This window comes from Malaclemys terrapin, chromosome 2, assembly GCF_027887155.1.
Source record: "Malaclemys terrapin pileata isolate rMalTer1 chromosome 2, rMalTer1.hap1, whole genome shotgun sequence".
Classification (NCBI taxonomy): Eukaryota; Metazoa; Chordata; order Testudines; family Emydidae; genus Malaclemys; species Malaclemys terrapin.
This window is the reverse complement of record NC_071506.1, coordinates 271,859,016-271,875,651: the sequence shown is the minus strand read 5'-3', so window position 1 is coordinate 271,875,651 and position 16,636 is coordinate 271,859,016. Positions and strand designations below refer to the sequence as shown.

The window sequence follows — 16,636 nt, the reverse complement described above, 5'->3', positions numbered from 1 at the left end:
TTTGTTGGTCCTGTTATTCAATTATGTCCTGCATGTACAGTTGAGCTGGCAAACACACAAATCCACAACCACCAGGGACTTCATGGTTGTCATTATGCTACACAGCAAGGCCACCAAGATCTTCTTGGCAAGAGTGGGACTTCATCTCAGATCTTCCAGTGTTAAAAGCACAGGCCCCTCCCACTGGAGCTAAAGGAAAGGCGACATTAGCTATAGCAATATAAGGCCTATGGCATAGCTGAGACACTCTGATTCTAACTAGCAGAGCATATTTTATATGTACTCCCATACAGAAAAATCTTTGTTAACCTAGAGCTAAGATTGCTGGATTGCACATACCATCAACACAAATCCTACAAAAACAGGGAAATAAACACATGTCATTCTTCACTCCACCTACAATCCACTCATTTCTTCTCCTCAATCTTATCTACCTGCCTTCCCATACCCACAGCCCACATACCTCCATCCCAAGGGGGAGCTTTAACACTGACCATGTTTATTACCCAGGGGGCCTTGTTTTCAGAAGTGCGAGTACCCACAACTCCAGCTGGAGTCAATGGAACCTACAGGTCATCTGCAGCTCTGAAAACAAAGCCCTATATGTGGCAGTGATTCACATAGGGTTAGTGTGGCTTCCATAAAGTACGTGTGTGTGGTGTGAGATACACAGCCTGTAATTTTTAGGAAGCTTTATGTGAGCAGATGATTTGTGTTAATGATTGTTCTAAATGTGGTGGGTGTTGTTTGAAATGACAGAAAGGAAATCTGCAGGAGTGCACATTGGGGCATTCTGTTTATGGTTGGTGTTGAGGCTAGTGCTTGTTGCTCTCTCCCAGAGCCCACCTCCATATTCTTGATGACCAGCCCTACCAGAGGCTTGATCCAGAGTCAACTGGATGCAGGGCCATGTGCAGTGTGCACTAGTGGAGTGGGAATCAGGAAACCGAGGTTTGATTACCAGCTCTGCCACTGACCTGCTGCGTGACTTTGGGCAAACCACCTCATCTCTCTGTGCTGCTGTTTCTCTTCCTGTCCTGTGTAGATTTTAAACTGTTCAGGACAAAGACCATCTTTTATATGGGGTTGTACAGGGTTTACCAAGCTGGCTCCCAGTCTTGTTTGCAACCTCTTAGCACTACTGCAATTCAAACAACAACAGCTGCAGGGGAGTTGGAGAGACAAGCTCCCAACATCTGAAAATGAAAGTAGCTGATGGATATGAGCAGTTGTGTTAGCTTGTCTTGGTGAAAACTAATATGTTAATTGTGTTATTCTGAATTATACTATTCATGGGCCAAATCCTCAGCTGGTGTAGACCAGGAGAGTACCATCAAACTCAATTAAGCTGTGCTGATTTAAATCAGTTGAGAATCGGGCCCTTTTTAGCTAGTTTTAAAGTTTAAAAAGTGGCATATCTCAGAGACACGTTGTAGGTGTGTGTTTTGGTGTGAGTGTGTGAGAAAGAATATTCCGGAGTGAGACAGCGGTGATTCAAATAGAAGACCCTGAAGAAATTTGAGGGAAAAGGGCAACATTTAAAAAAGGGAACATAATTAAGTGCTTCTGTAAAAGTTAGTAAATACCGCTGTAAACAAATGTCATAGAAAACCAAACTGTCCCATGTCCTACTATGCCAAAACTGGACACTAAAAGTTCAATCACCAACGTGTGGAACAAAGGGATTTTAATCCTGTTTTTACTGTAAATCTCAGTGCAATCTTAACTATGGCATCACTACTGATGGCTTCATAATATGTCATACATACATATTCATACAACTACAGGCCCGTTCATTACAGCATCATTCCAATAAAATGCTCTAATTTTGTTGTTTGTACAGGGCAACACTAAGCAAATAATCTTGACTTGAAAGGGTGACCAAAAAAGTTACAAAGTACATTTAAAATATATATGTTTGGAAAATAAGCCACAAAAATAAAGGCAATTAATGGGAACACTGGCGCAGTGAGCAGCTCGTAAAATTCCACCTTAAAAAACTCATTCTTGGCATTCCAAGGTCCGTCCGATTCTTTTTCAAAAACAAAACCCAGTGGATGTAACCAGATTTGTTTAAGAAAAAACACCACTCATCAGCAACATGTCTGTGGCCCTGTATTGACTCAAGCCTGTGTGCAGTTGCAATGCAGATTGCCATTCTTCCAAAGTGTATCCATGTGCTCCATTATAAATGTGCGATTAATAGAGACTTCTGCTTTTCTCTGAGCTCTTAAAATTGCAGAATTCTTATATATTTCACTCCACTGCAGGCCACTCCACAAGGGCAGAACAGAGATGCACTGCTGAGCGTAGAAGCCCTTTGTAAGTGCCCTCTTGCATCACATCCAGATGCACTCTGGGCCTGCCATCCTTTCCAGAGTCCCTTTGAAGAGACAGCTAAAGTGCTTGGGTCAGCAGACTTTCCAGTGGACTAATGCAAAGACTTGCAGTGAGGAAGCAATGGTTCAGCATTTTATAGGAATTTTGCCAGTTCCTGTCAGTAACCATCAGACAAATGAGCCTGAACAGCCAATATAATAAACCAATATATACCACAGGGGGAGTGAAAAGGAGAATAAAATTATCCCTTTAAAAACTGGCCAGAAACACTGTAGCTGATATCAAATGCAGTTTACTCCTATGGGAAAAGAGGCACCTGACCTTTCGGGACGATGTGAATCAAAGTACAGTCAGGCCATCTAATCAAGCAAAACATACTTTGTCTCGTGTAATGGGGGAAAAATACCTGCAGCCAACAGCAGCTCTTAAGAATTTATTCCACACTTTGAGTGAGCAGAGAGGAAAATTAAACTCTAGTTTGCACCGGGACATTGTTTGGACAAGAATAATTCAGTTAAAAGTAGTTGACGACTCTTCTGAGGGACTGGATATTTGCACTGTCAGCTTGCCACACGTTAAAGCTGTTGTACTCTCCCCTCTCCACAACATACATACGGCCACGATAGTTGGGTTCCTCATACAGCACCCATCTAAAATAGAGAATGAATGGATTACTCAGGAAAGCATTTATACAGTACAGTAGTAATAACCATCTTTGGTCCCTCGCTGAATCCTTTTGTCAGATTTCACCCTGGAAGTTAGGGAGCACTGCTTTGCTAAGGGCACAAGACTTTCGGCCCTGGGTCAAATCCCAGTCAATATATTTGTTCAGTTTCAATCTGGACACAGAATGGAAACTGCTCTCCTCTGTGGGGTTAACCTCCTTAGTGCTGCTGGCTCCTTCTCCTTGACTTCTGTGCTCCCTTTCCTGCCTAGAGACGCCTTTTTAATTTTTACTTACCTGGTGGCACTCCGGGTTTTCAGCGGCGGGAGGTCCTTCACCTCACTCCAGGACTTCAGTGGTGGGGGGTCCTTCAGTGCCATGGAAGACCCGGAGCCAGTGAAGGACCCGCCATCGAAGACTCAGAGCGCCGCCCGGTGAGTACATGTCCACTCCCTCGCTTTGCCCCAGGCCCCCTGAATCCTCTGGGCGGCCCTGGCATCTAGAGGTCCCCACTGAGATCAGAGTCCCATCTTGCTGAGTGCTGTCCACACACAGTACGAGGCCATCCCTGCCCCCAAACAATCTAAATACACTCCATCTTCCTGAACCCCCTATCTATAAAAGTAAACTTGGTTCCCCATGCCCAGATCTTGTCACTCTCTCTCTGACTGGTGATAACTGATCTTCTCAAAGGCCCTTCTTCTATGGAATTCCACAAGGGTCATTTCTTGGCTGTTTTTTTTTTTTTTTTTTTCTATTTGAATTTGATATGTTGGAAGGTCTCAAACCAACCTCCTGGTTAAGTTAAGGGAGTGCTGCAGGCTGATAATTTTAATCAAGACAGGGCCCCACAGCTTCTGAACCACATGTTTTGAGCAATGGTTGAATAAAGTTATTCTAAATGCAAATCTATTTGATCAATGCAGCACACAGTGATCTCCCATTGGAGAAAAAACATTTATTGGGCCCCACTATTTGACTTTGCTGTTGTATTTGAAATCCTTTCTAGTCTGAGTACAGGAAGTATCACAATACTTTGGTCAATTCCAATACTCTGGAATAGTCACCATTGGAATTTTAGTGGTGGCTCTGATGTAAATGTGAATTTAAACAAAATCTTCAAAATCATCATCAATTATTAATCGCAAGGCTGTGATCTCAATTTTCACAAATTACTTTTGTGCATTATCCCCAATTTAAAACAAAAACAAAAACCTCCAGCTCTTGAATGCTCTTCTTGCCAAACAAACAATCTCTCGCAATCACTGAACCTTACAAAGGAACAAGACACGTGTCCTATCCGATTATGCCATTTGTGGTACTGGAAGAGAAACGGTGCATGACACTGTGTGTGGAACAGAAAACATCTATTGAAAGCAAAATACCAGATTTCACCCAAAAACTGTCACATTTTCTGCTTGACCTGGGGCCTTTGAGGCTGAGATAAGGGGTGGAATGGGACAATCCTAAAAGAATCCCACTCTCAGCTACATGGAAAGGTAAAATATAGAATTTAAAAACCAATTAAATAATTTATTTCCAATATTCTAAGAGCCTATTCCTGGCTTCTGATCCTGAATACTACAGCACAGCTGGAGGAGAGCTTTTTAAGGGCCAAACAACTCTCTTTAAAGAAGGTTTTAACAGAAAACCTGCATCCTGAAGCTTTCTTTCCCTGAGCCAGCGAGTGAGCACATGCATTGTCCCCAGTGAGCATTCGCAGGGGCTCTCTCGCCAGGTTTGGTGTCTCAGAAGAACAGATCACTGCAGCGCTGGCCAAAGGGGTGATTCGGCAGCATGCCCTGTCAGATTGTTTCAATCATGCGCTGGCATGTGGCATGCCTGCGGCAACCTAAGTTGGTGAGACACAGGCTAATGCAGCCTTCCCCATACTGCATTTGAAACGCCTTTCTTATCTGGTGAAAGGGATAGTTTAGAAAGAATTTCGTCTCTGGGATCCTGGGGCAAGAGGGTGGAAGTTGTGTATTGGATCACACATGTAACTGGCAATCTGAACCATGACCGAAGGTTGTTCTCTTCAGTCAACAACAACAGATTGCCAGTTATGTGTGTGATCGACCCCTGACTGGCTAGATGGGCGACAAAGAATGGATGTAAGTGCATGTGAGTGATCAGTTGGCAAGAGTAAGCAGGACAAACGCCCAGTTTTGCCAAAAATATCAGGAGGTCTGGGGCCAAAATGGGACATATGGTCACCCTAGGCCAGGGGTCCCCAAACTTTTTCGGTCATGCCCCTCCCCCAACCAGGGCTGCACCCCCCGGGAGATAGGGCCAGGAGCAGGGCAGATTTGGGGAACATAAGAATGGCCATACTGCGTCAGACCAAAGGTCCATCCAGCCCAGTATCCTGTCTACCGACAGTGGCCAATGCCAGGTGCCCCAGAGGGAGTGAACCTAACAGGTATGATCAAGTGATCTCTCTCCTGCTATCCATCTGCATCCTCTGACAAACTGAGGCTAGGGACATCATTCCTTACCCATCCTGGCTAATAGCCATTAATGGACTTAACCTCCATGAATTTATCCATTTCTCTTTTAAACCCTGTTATAGTCCTAGCCTTCACAACCTCCGCAGGCAAGGAGTTCCACAGTGACTGTGCGCTGCGTGAAGAAGAACTGCCTTTTATTTGTTTTAAACCTGCTGCCCATTAATTTCATTTGGTGGCCCCTAGTTCTTATATTATGGGAACAAGTAAATAACTTTTCCTTATTCACTTTCTCCACACCACTCATGATTTTATATATCTCTATCATATCCCCCTTAGTCTCCTCTTTTCCAAGCTGAAAAGTCCTAGCCTCTTCAATCTCTCCTCATAGGGACCCATTCCAAACCCATAATCATTTTAGTTGCCCTTTTCTGAACTTTTTTCTAATGCCTGTATATCTTCTAATGCCAGTATTCAAGATTTGGGCGTACCATGGATTTATATAAGGGCAATAAGATATTCTCCATCTTATTCTCTATCCCTTTTTTAATGATTCCTAACATCCTGTTTGCTTTTTTGACTGCCGCTGCATACTTTGTGGAGAGAACTATCCATCATGACTCCAAGATCTCTTTCCTGATTAGTTGCAGCTAAATTAGCCCCCATCATATTGTATGTATAGTTGGGGTTATTTTTTCCAATATGCATTACTTTAAATTTATCCACATTAAATTTCATTTGCCATTTTGTTGCCCAATCACTTAGTAATGTGAGATCTTTTTGAAGTTCTTCACAGTCTGCTTTGGTCTTACCTATCTTGAGCAGTTTAGTATCATCTGCAAACTTTGCCACCTCACTGTTTACCCCCATTCTACAGATCATTTATGAATAAGTTGAATAGGATTGGTCCTAGGACTGACCCTTGGGGAACACCACTAGTTACCCCTCTCCATTCTGAGAATTTACCATTTATTTCTACCCTTTGTTCCCTGTCTTTTAACCGGTTCTCAATCCATGAAAGGATCTTCTCTCTTATCCCATGACAACTTAATTTATGTAAGAGCCTTTGTTGAGGGACCTTGTCAAAGGCTTTCTGGAAATCTAAGTATACTATGTCCACTGGATCCCCTTTATCCACATGTTTGTTGACCCCTTCAAAGAACTCTAATAGATTAGTAAGACATGATTTCCCTTTACAGAAACCATGTTGACATTTGCCCAACAAGTTATGTTCTTCTATGTGTCTGACAATTTTATTCTTTACTATTGTTTCAACTAATTTGCCCAGTGTTGACATTAGACTTACCGGTCTGTAATTGCTGGGATCACCTCTAGAGCCCTTTTTAAATATTGGCGTTACATTAGCTAGCTTCCAGTCATTGGGTACAGAAGCCGATTTAAAGGACAGGTTACAAACCATAGTTAATAGTTCCGCAATTTCACATTTGAGTTCTTTCAGAACTCTTGGGTGAATGCCATCTGGTCCTGATGACTTGTTACTGTTAAGTTTATCAATTAATTCCAAAACCTCTTCTAGTGACACTTCAATCTGTGACAATTCCTTAGATTTGTCACCTACAAAGGACAGCTCAGGTTTGGGAATCTCCCTAACATCCTCAGCCGTGAAGACTGAAGCAAAGAATTCATTTAGTTTCTCCACAATGACTTTATTGTCTTTAAGTGCTCCTTTTGTATCTTGATCGTCCAGGGGTCCCACTGGTTATTTAGCAGGCTTCCTGCTTCTGATGTACTTAAAAACATTTTGTTATTATCTTTTGAGTTTTTGGCTAGCTGTTCTTCAAACTCCTTTTTGGTATTTCTTATTACATTTTTACATTTAATTTGGCAGTGTTTATGCTCCTTTCTATTTACCTCACTATGATTTGACTTCCACTTTTTAAAAGATGCGTTTTTATGTCTCACTGCTTCTTTTACACTGTTAAGCCACAGTGGCTCTTTTTTAGTTCTTTTACTGTGTTATTTAATTTGGGGTATACATTTAAGTTGGGCCTCTATTATGGTGTCTTTGAAAAGTGTCCATGCAGCTTGCAGGGATTTCACTCTAGTCACTGTATCTTTTAATTTCTGTTTAACTAACCTCCTCATTTTTGCATACTTCCCCTTTCTGAAATTAAATGCCACAGTGTTGGGCTGTTGAGGTTTTCTTCCCACCATAGGAATGTTAAATGTTATTATATTATGGTCACTATTTCCAAGCGGCCCTGTTATAGTTACCTCTTGGACCAGATCCTGCGCTCCACTTCAGGTACCAGCTGCTCCAAGAAGCAGTAATTTAAAGTATCGAGAAATTTTGTGTCTGCATTTCGTCCTGAGGGGCCGGGAGCAGGGCCGCAGCTGGGAGCAGTGCCACAGCTGGGACTGGGTGCAGGGCTGGGCCCCACTGCACACCCACTTTGGGGACCACTGCCCTAGGCTGTGGTCAGAGCCACACAGAGAGCCCAGGCAGCTGTGGGGAGCCTCGCACCCTGCACCTGCCTTGAACGGGGGGCTGGGGTGCCTGAGAGCAGTCCCCAGCACATGTCCTTGCCCCCCCAAAATGTGCTGCCCAGGACAGGTGGAGGGTCCAGGTCTCCCTGGGTGGCTCTTACCACAGCCTGGCCTCCGGCCAGGCCAGGGGACAGGGCCTTGGGAGGAAGGGGAGTAGTAGGGGGCAGGGCTCTGGAGCAGGGAGGGCATGTCGGTAGCCCAAATGTTCTTTGTGCCCAGGGCCCCAATGAATCTTAATCCGCCTCTGATGCCCAGCATCAAAACAATTTGTAGGTGTGAGTTGTGCAATAATCCAGGCCACTCCCCTGCAACACAGACCACCAAATCACATGATGGTCATGGGGCTCCTTTGTCCAACTTCTTTTAGTAAGATCTTCCCCTTCTTTTCACCGATCACGCTCAGTGAAGATGCTTTCTTGGCATGGAAGCATCATGCGTAACCACAGACCCAGCTGTGCCTTGCACAAGCCAAACACTTCCCGTCTCTTAGAGAATTCTGCATCTTTCTGCCTCCCCTCCACACTCCCCCAGCACACACACTTCCAACGAAATGTGTTTGTTGGTAAAAGGAAATGTGGTACATGAAAACAGAAAAATAACCGATGACATAACAAAAACAACAAATGTGTTCCTGAAAAAAAGAGACAATTTTTTTCTCCCTGAAAATGTTAATTCCCCCGAAACAGTGACAAAAGGCAAACTCTGCACAACCCTCACTTTGCAAAAGATTTCAAGGATGTCTGAAAATGTAGGGGAGATAGAAACTGGGCTGATCATAGTTGGCACTGCTACAGTGAAGGATCAAAAGGCAACAGTGAATATAACCTCAGAAGAGTACTGTGATACAGGGAAATATTATTATTATTATTATCCTAATTTTAAACACAGGGAGAATGAAGTACAGAGAGATTATGGCCAACATTGTCAAATATGAGTGACAGAAGTTAGAAACCTACATTCACTAGGCAATGAACTGAGTACTGATTTTTCAAAGTGCGATTGAAGTCAATGGGAGTTGTGGCAGCTCAGTGCCTCTGAAAATCAGGCTTAGTTAGGCACCAAACTTTCAGCACTCGGGTTTGAAAATGTTCATGAGTGACTTGTCCAAGATCAAACAATGGCTCTGCAGCCAAGATCAGAACCCAAGTTTAATGATTTCAGTCCTGTGTCACAAAACCCCCCTTCCTCTGGATAAGCCAAGGAGCAATACCAGGTACACGTGGTTGGGGTGTGCAGGGGGCACTGACTTTCCCCAGAAGGAGAGTCTTGACTCTTCACTAGTCAGAGTTGAGTAAGTGGAACTACATGGCACTATGGGCAGTGGCCTCAACCAAAAGCAGGGTCCCAAGATGTCAGAAGGGAAGATCAGACCCATCTTCCTCCTCTGGTCTAGCTGCCAGAGAGGGGTGGGACTCTGGCATTGAGCTCCTCCCTCCCCTTCTAGTCCCAGTGCTAGAGAGGGAGACAGGCAGGCCCATGAGATGATCAATTTAGATGGGTTGTAGAGCTCCAAAAACAGTGATCCTAGGGGCTGCCTGCTTTGCTTGGTCTTAAAGGCCTGCTCCAAGTGTGTGCCTTTGTCTAAATGGTGGTTTGAACTGGAGCCAGGGTGGCTCTTTATGATTTACAGGGCCCCCAGGCTGCCCAGGTTGGGTGTGTGGAAACAGAGCCTTGAGCTGCTCCCTTTTCTGGTCTGTCTGCTATGGGGTTGGAATCAGACTGAATTGACTCCCCAGTTTTCCCCCATTTTCACCCCAGTGAAAATGTTTCCCTAAACTCTAGTATCTCATAGCTCGAGATGGACCCAACCTGACACACTGGATCTGCGTGTGTGCATGTGTAACCCACACACCTCCTGGGTGTGGTGTTCTGTCCCATCTAGTGGCACCGAGACCACTTACAGAGAGAATTAAATGAGTTTGCAACAGGCAGTTGGCTTTTAGCTCATGAGGTAGAGGCTCATGCCCTAAGCTCCAGAGGTCCCAGGTTCGATCCCACCCGCCAACGACCGGGGTCAGTTGGAGTTACACACGGACACACACACACACCCCTTCAAGGTGTGGGACATCAACGTTTAAATTCAGATTTAATGCTGTAGCCTTGGCCCATCTCTAAGTACCTTGAAGCCATGCTGGGGAATGCCACAGGATTTCTAATGGTGAGTGGGAAAGCAGGAACCATCTTCATAAGGAACCTCCTCCCCCTGACAACCTGAAATTAGACAGTGACACACTGTCCAGTAGGCTTCACCCACAAGCACAGCAAGCCACATGTCCCATTCAAGCTTTGCAATGCATTGATTGGTCCCATCACTCTTTGGCAACAGTCACAGAGGGAAACAACTCAATTCCAGAACCCTGTATTCTCCTAGCAGCAGGAGCAGAGCAGAAAGTCAGTTCCTGGGCTGACTCCTCTTGGGAAGAAGAGAAGAAAGTTTCTATTTGCTCCTCTGACTCTTAGCAATGTGCTCACCTTTCTGGGCAGAGACTGCTGTTTCCACACAGCTTTGGTGAAGGCAGGGCCTTTGCCTCCTTCACTCATTTGGTTTCATTCCAGTCCAAGATATTTTGGTTTTATTTCAATTTGGTCTTGTGTAATGAGTGTAGTGTTCTGAAGGGTGTCAGACCAGCACACCCTGGACACGGACATCCTCTCCATATCCACAAAAAGGTACAGAGCAAAGCAAATCTTCCCCCACAATATCCCACTGACATGGCTTTACCCTGATTTGGACCACCTATAAGGGGAAGAGGGTTGTCCAGTCTCCTTGCCAGCTCACATCTGGCCCAAAGGACTCCAGTTAGTGCTAGCTATGGTGTTGGCTTTGTGATGCAGACACCTAACTACTAGGTAATGGACTGAGGCCACCAGCTCATTTCACATAGGCCACCAAACAACCAGCACACGTAGACACTCACTGATAACCTGGGCTGGATTCAAACCAGCAACCTCAGGGGTCAAAAGGCTCCATGTCCCAATAGCAAATCCCTAAAGTAGCTAATCCTCCTAGTCCGTGCACTTATTCAATACTGTCAGCTCTCTAGCAAACTCATGAAATAGCAAGCCAGTCAGCCATTTACTGCACCCAATCTACTACATTTTAACTGGTGGTTACCATTGTCTGTCAGAGAAAAATTATTTTCAAGGTAAAGACTCAGATGACTCCTAAACCTTACCAGGAAGAACCGTCACTTCTTATCTGAAGCATTAGCAACCTCTTGTAGATGTCAAGAGTATTCAACTTACATTTAACCCCCTCCCCTCAAGTAAATGTATCGATCAAGATGACCAAACTTCCTCCACCGGTGCAAGCCCTTTCGTAGCCAATGGGAGTCTTAGCAACAATTTTAGTGGGATGGCCGCTGCTGCACCCCAGCTCCAAACATGCACTGCCACCCCCAGTCCCAGTCAAGGAAGTTTATTCTTTTGTGACAGAGGTTAAAGAAACAACCAGAGTGCAGTCTGAAGTCAGTACCTGGCCCCCAGGCTTCAGGGCCACCCCGTCTACAGGCAGTGCTTAATTGGTAATGAAGGAGGTGCCAGGGCTCAAGCCATTTTTTTTATAGTCCTAACTGATGCGGCAAGCCCAGAGGCGCTGGGGCTATGAACTGCCAAGCCTAGAAGGCCAGGGCTCAGCTCTGGCAAGCCCTGGCACAGATTAAGCACTGCCTAGGAGTCTCTGACACTCCAGCTCCTGGCAGCATCCCAGCCTCAGCCAGCTCCGCTCCCTCCTTGGAGGGGCAGCCGCAGGATTGCTTCCCTGAACCCCCCTCTTGCTCCAGAACTCACCACAGGAGTTAGCTCCACTCCAGTGTGGCCTTTGCTGCCCAGGTGTAGCCCAGCCCTCTTTAATTAGCTGGATTAGGCTCACCTGCTCCAGTCCGGGGAGCTGGGCTCAGTCTATCCACAGAGACCAGCTACCCTGTGACAGAGGGGATTGGGCTTGTGTGGAAAGCGAGCTTCATTGTGTTTCAAGACAGAATGACATAGCAGTTGCATTCCTTTTATGTCCTTTCTTACTTACGCTCCATCTCCGTACACTTTGATGGCATTGACACAGTTCTTGTTCCAGCCCTGCCCTTGGAGGAAAGAGCAATCTTCAGTGAACTCCATGCAGTGACCACTAAAATGGCTCCCATCAAATATCTCCATTCTGTAATGCTCACCATGCTGGGGACAAAGAGATTTGAGTAAACTTAAAAGACAATGCATCAAATTGTTTCCCCTGATTGTAAAAGATAAACAGAAAACAAGAAGGATACCTCATCATGGAAATGTGGCAAAAACCCAACAATAACACTGCCCGCCCACAAACACATCCTCACAATACCCACCCAAATACCCACATAAACATACAAATGTCTCTCACAAACAGCTCACTCACAAACACACACACACAGGAATTCCTCCCCAAAATATACCTCTACAAACATTCACACACCTGCATAACCACTGTTCACACACAAACTTATTGCTCATGTTGTACTTACTGTACATACCCCCACATCTTTCATCTCTAAATCCCCTCTCCCACCAAACAAGTACACCTCTACCCCGATATAACGCTGTCCTCGGGAGCCAAAAAAAATCTTACCGCGTTATAGGTGAAGCCGCGTTATATCGAACTTACTTTGATCCGCCGGAGTGCGCAGCCCTGCCCCCCCGGAGCGCTGCTTTACTGCATTATATCTGAATTCATGTTATATCGGGTCGCGTTATATTGGGGTAGAGGTGTACTTAAACACTGTTCACAAAGACGCACACCACACAGACACTATAAACATAACCATTTCCCACTCCACATATACACTTAAAAAAACCAAAAATGCCACACACACAAAATATTGGAAATTTGCATGAACAAAAGTATAAGAACATAGTGCAAAAAAATTAATACATCCAAAATACACAGAGGTATTAGAATATTTCCCCAGTTTGCACTTTCCTTCAGTTCCGATCATATCTGTGGTTATTTACACAAGATGTTGTGCCTTTCTTTAAAAAGAAAAGGAAAGTATCTTCCCAGAGTCCTAGCTATGAAAGCCTTCAAGGGTGAGTTGAGGTAAATACCTTTGGGGGAATTTTGTTGTCTTCTCCATAGGTATTTGTGATGGAGTTAATCGAAAGAATTTTTCATATAAATTGCATTACGCATGAAAAAGCTACATTGTAGTGCCAAAAATCCCATAGCATTCTCCAGCAGTGGGATCTCAGATACCATTCCTGACCAAACATTCTTCAGTGTAACTGTTGCCTGAATTGTTGAAATACTTTAAAACTCTCACTTGTATAAGAGCGATGGAGCACAGGCCTGAGGGGAAGAAAAGCATTCATGGCTACTGGCCCACAGAGTCTCAGTGGGTCTCCATGGAACTGGAAACAAGGTTCTGTGTGGTACCCTTGATACAAGCTCATATTCCCCTCTCTGGATTCTGTATTAAACATTGGAAACCACCCCCTGCAGAATAGACTTATAACTCTGCCATCGCTGCACTGGGCATGCCGTGGGAGTCTCATTGAAATGCTCATATAAAGACAACCTTTCTCCTTGCTGAATGAAAAGGCCTGATTCCAACATGAGCCGAGAAAGAGAGAGAGTCTACTACCCCAAAGATCTACATTTACCTCCCCTCAGGCCAGGTTAAGGGAGTGATGCATCTCATCCTGGCTGATGTGAGGTCACTCATGCAGCAAAGTTAGTATATCAGCAACAGGCCCCAGTGTGTGCCAGTCAAGAAGAAAACAAGCCATTAATACTATGGAGGGGTGGCAGGGGTCAACCAGTGGAGCACCAAGCATAGGGCTACAGCCAATCTTTGACTTGTACAACACACATGCTTGAATGGGGGTGACACCACACACCCTTCATTTTTCTCATGTGGTGTATCAATTGCCTCCCAGCCCCAATCAACACGTCCTTGGCAGAGTTCTAAGAGCAGCTCTGTGCAGGATCCTCCAACCACATACACCAACCAGAGCTGCATGGGATGGACCGCAGTATTGGCTTGGTACAGCTCCCACCGATACCTTCTCATGGCAGTTTAAAATGTAAGAAAAGGTCCCCTTCAGCAGCTTGGCTCATTGGCTGACAAATCCTTATGGGTTAGTGAGACACCAGATTTATTTAATGGAGAACAGGGCCCTCAGTAGACCTAGTCCAAAGAGGCACCTGTTGATGTACAGCCTCATTTTAGTTTGCAGGGTACTGGTCAGACAGCTTTCAGGACTTTCAATATGAGCTGCCTGTATAAGAGTAATGAGCAGATTCCTAAATTGGAGAAGATGCTCTAGAGTCTAGAGAAGTATGTGTGGTCTTATATGCATCTCCTGTGGAGTTTTAGTCCTTGTGCAATATATACGCACACACACACACACACACACACATATATATTCTTTTAGGCTAAGTTTTACACAAAACCGAAGAAAGCTACAACCCAATGGGACTTGGTGACTGTATCAACCTGTAAGTGACCATAACCTGTGAATAATTTTCTTTAATCATTCTCCCACCAGTAGCAGGTGATGTTGGGATCAAATGGAAAGCTCAAACCAGGTTCAATTTTTTTCTCCCAATTAAATTTCCTCCACAGAGTGGTAAAGGTTTTGTGTGTGTGTGTGTGTGTGTGTGTGTGTGTGTGTGTGTGTGTGTGTGTGTGTGTGTGTGAGAGAGAGAGAGAGAGAGAGAGAGAGAGAGATCTGGGCCATATTTGGTATTAATTCAGGGGTGCGAGTTTGAAACACAGGAAATAATGTGGGTGACTTTGCCAGGAGCCTGAGAGCTGTCCCACAGCAACATTCTCCTCTCTGGTTTGCACAGCAGATTGTGATTCCCATGGCCTGTCCTCCCTATATACACACACAGATTGCTAGTGGGCGTCATCAGGAGCTCTGCACACACAGAGAGAGCAGAATATCAGAGTAGAGCCCTGCCTTGTGCACAGAACTTTGCTATTCATTTGCATGTAAATATTTCATAATATTTAACATTACAAATAAATGCACGTGATGCTGTAGAAGCATTGCCCTCACATATAAAAACCACAGATTTTCCCCTTGTCCTGAAAACATGGGAAATTGTTATGCTATTTTGTGGCCTATGAAGACTGTTCATAGAGGGTCTGCTTTCCCCAGAATGCTGTTTACTTCCTAACTGTGTATTATTCCTATAAAGCTCGTTTTCTCAGATATTTATTTAGACTCCAGCTAATATGGCAGCTAAAGGCACAAATGCGGCCCCCTCAACCAGATATTTCAGCAACAAAAACAAACCTCTTGGAAACTAACTGAAAGTTGTCACTAACCATTCCGACAGGCCTGCAGGAGCCCATGTGATCATTATAGCCATTCCAACGGTAGAAGTCGGGGTATTCCCCATGCTCCAAAACGTATTGCTGTCCTCGGAAGTCTGGGTGATCAAAACAGATCCAAGCTCCACTCTGTACACAGATAGAGTTCACTCGGTTCATGAAACCTCTGTCCTGGAAGTTATCACAGTTCCCACAGACCTCCAGCTTCCTGCCTGTGAAGTATTTGCCCTCATAGAAAGTGATCTGAAATGAGGAGGGAGAGGATGCTGTATTGTGGCACATGCAAACACAGTCTGCCTGTCTGTACTATGCATTGTTATTCTGGCAGACATAGTGGTTCTTTAATTCTGTGTCCAACCAGCGGAGAACTAAATTGTCACTGGAGTATTTGTTTTAATGAGAATTGTAACACAAGCCAAGTTTACAATACTGCATGTGGCTTTATATCACCTCTCTCTTGTTCTTTTGTAAATATAAATGTTTGAACAGGAAGCACAGCTATCAAAGTACACCCCATTCTAGTTGCTCCTTTCCCCTCCTTAACAACTTTGCCTCCACTTCTCCACATTCATTACTAGCATTATCACCACAGGAGCTCACTCTGCCTTAACCTAACCTAGGAAAATTCCTACTATCTCAGCCTAGAGAGAACTCTGGTTCTTTGGCCTGAGCTGAGGACCAAGCAGTTGTTTTTTTACTTACTTTTCCCGAATACTGAGACATTTTCTGCTGGATGCAAACCAAAGCCAAAGCAGACGCCAAACCAAAAATGTGATCTACAGAAATGTTGGATACCCCGCTATATACCAGCGAGGAGAGACAAGGCTGGTATCACGAGACCTGCGTAACAATACAGCAGGAATAGGAGGCTTTAAAAAATCATGCTTAGTAGGCAGAACTTCCACTGTCGGACCCTGCTGAGTCCAGAGTTTCGATTTAGTGCGTATGATTTAACAAAAGATTTGTTTGGCAGGGATTTGACTGATTCGTGTTGCACATTTAGCGTTCCTTTTAGAGGACTTTGTTTTTAGAATGGGCAATAAGGAAATTCTAAAAAAGTGGCTGCTCGGAAGCGGGGTCTCTTTTATTGGCATTTTCTTCTTCTTTTTAAATGGGCCATTGCTTTTCAGCTCACTCTTATCTACTGGGGCTGGAGAGCTCGAAAGTGAGCATCCTTGAAAGACTCCTTAACAATAATGATTTGTACTTCATCCATCAAAGGAACTGCTTCTCATCCATCCTTGACACTTTTTTAGATTGCATTCCTGAAAGCCAAACACCTCACCCTCTCTGGTGCACAGAGTCGGTGCTTAAAAACTCACAATTTATTCATTATTTGTCATGTTTGTTAATGTTCTGGTATTTCAACA

At 44.5% G+C, this 16,636-nt stretch overlaps 1 protein-coding gene across 1 annotated transcript; it reads right to left on the bottom strand.

Moving 5' to 3' along the window:
* Positions 1–1,721: 1,721 nt before the first annotated feature.
* On the bottom strand, positions 1,722–16,126 carry CRYGN (crystallin gamma N). Its single transcript, XM_054019297.1, has 4 exons — positions 15,969–16,126; positions 15,261–15,509; positions 11,984–12,129; positions 1,722–2,990 (listed from the first exon to the last, which is right to left on the bottom strand). The coding sequence occupies exons 1-4, from the start codon at positions 15,987–15,989 to the stop codon at positions 2,855–2,857; spliced, it is 552 nt and encodes a 183-aa protein (XP_053875272.1). The 5' UTR covers positions 15,990–16,126; the 3' UTR covers positions 1,722–2,854.
* Between the last annotated feature and the right edge of the window lie 510 nt (positions 16,127–16,636).

Coding starts and splice junctions, on each gene's coding strand:
- CRYGN (XM_054019297.1), bottom strand. CDS start 15,989: ATGTCTCAGTATTCGGGAAAA. Junction 15,510..15,968: donor TGTCTCAGTATTCGGGAAAA/GTAAGTAAAAAA, acceptor TCCTCATTTCAG/ATCACTTTCTATGAGGGCAA. Junction 12,130..15,260: donor CCTGCAGGCCTGTCGGAATG/GTTAGTGACAAC, acceptor CTTTGTCCCCAG/CATGGTGAGCATTACAGAAT.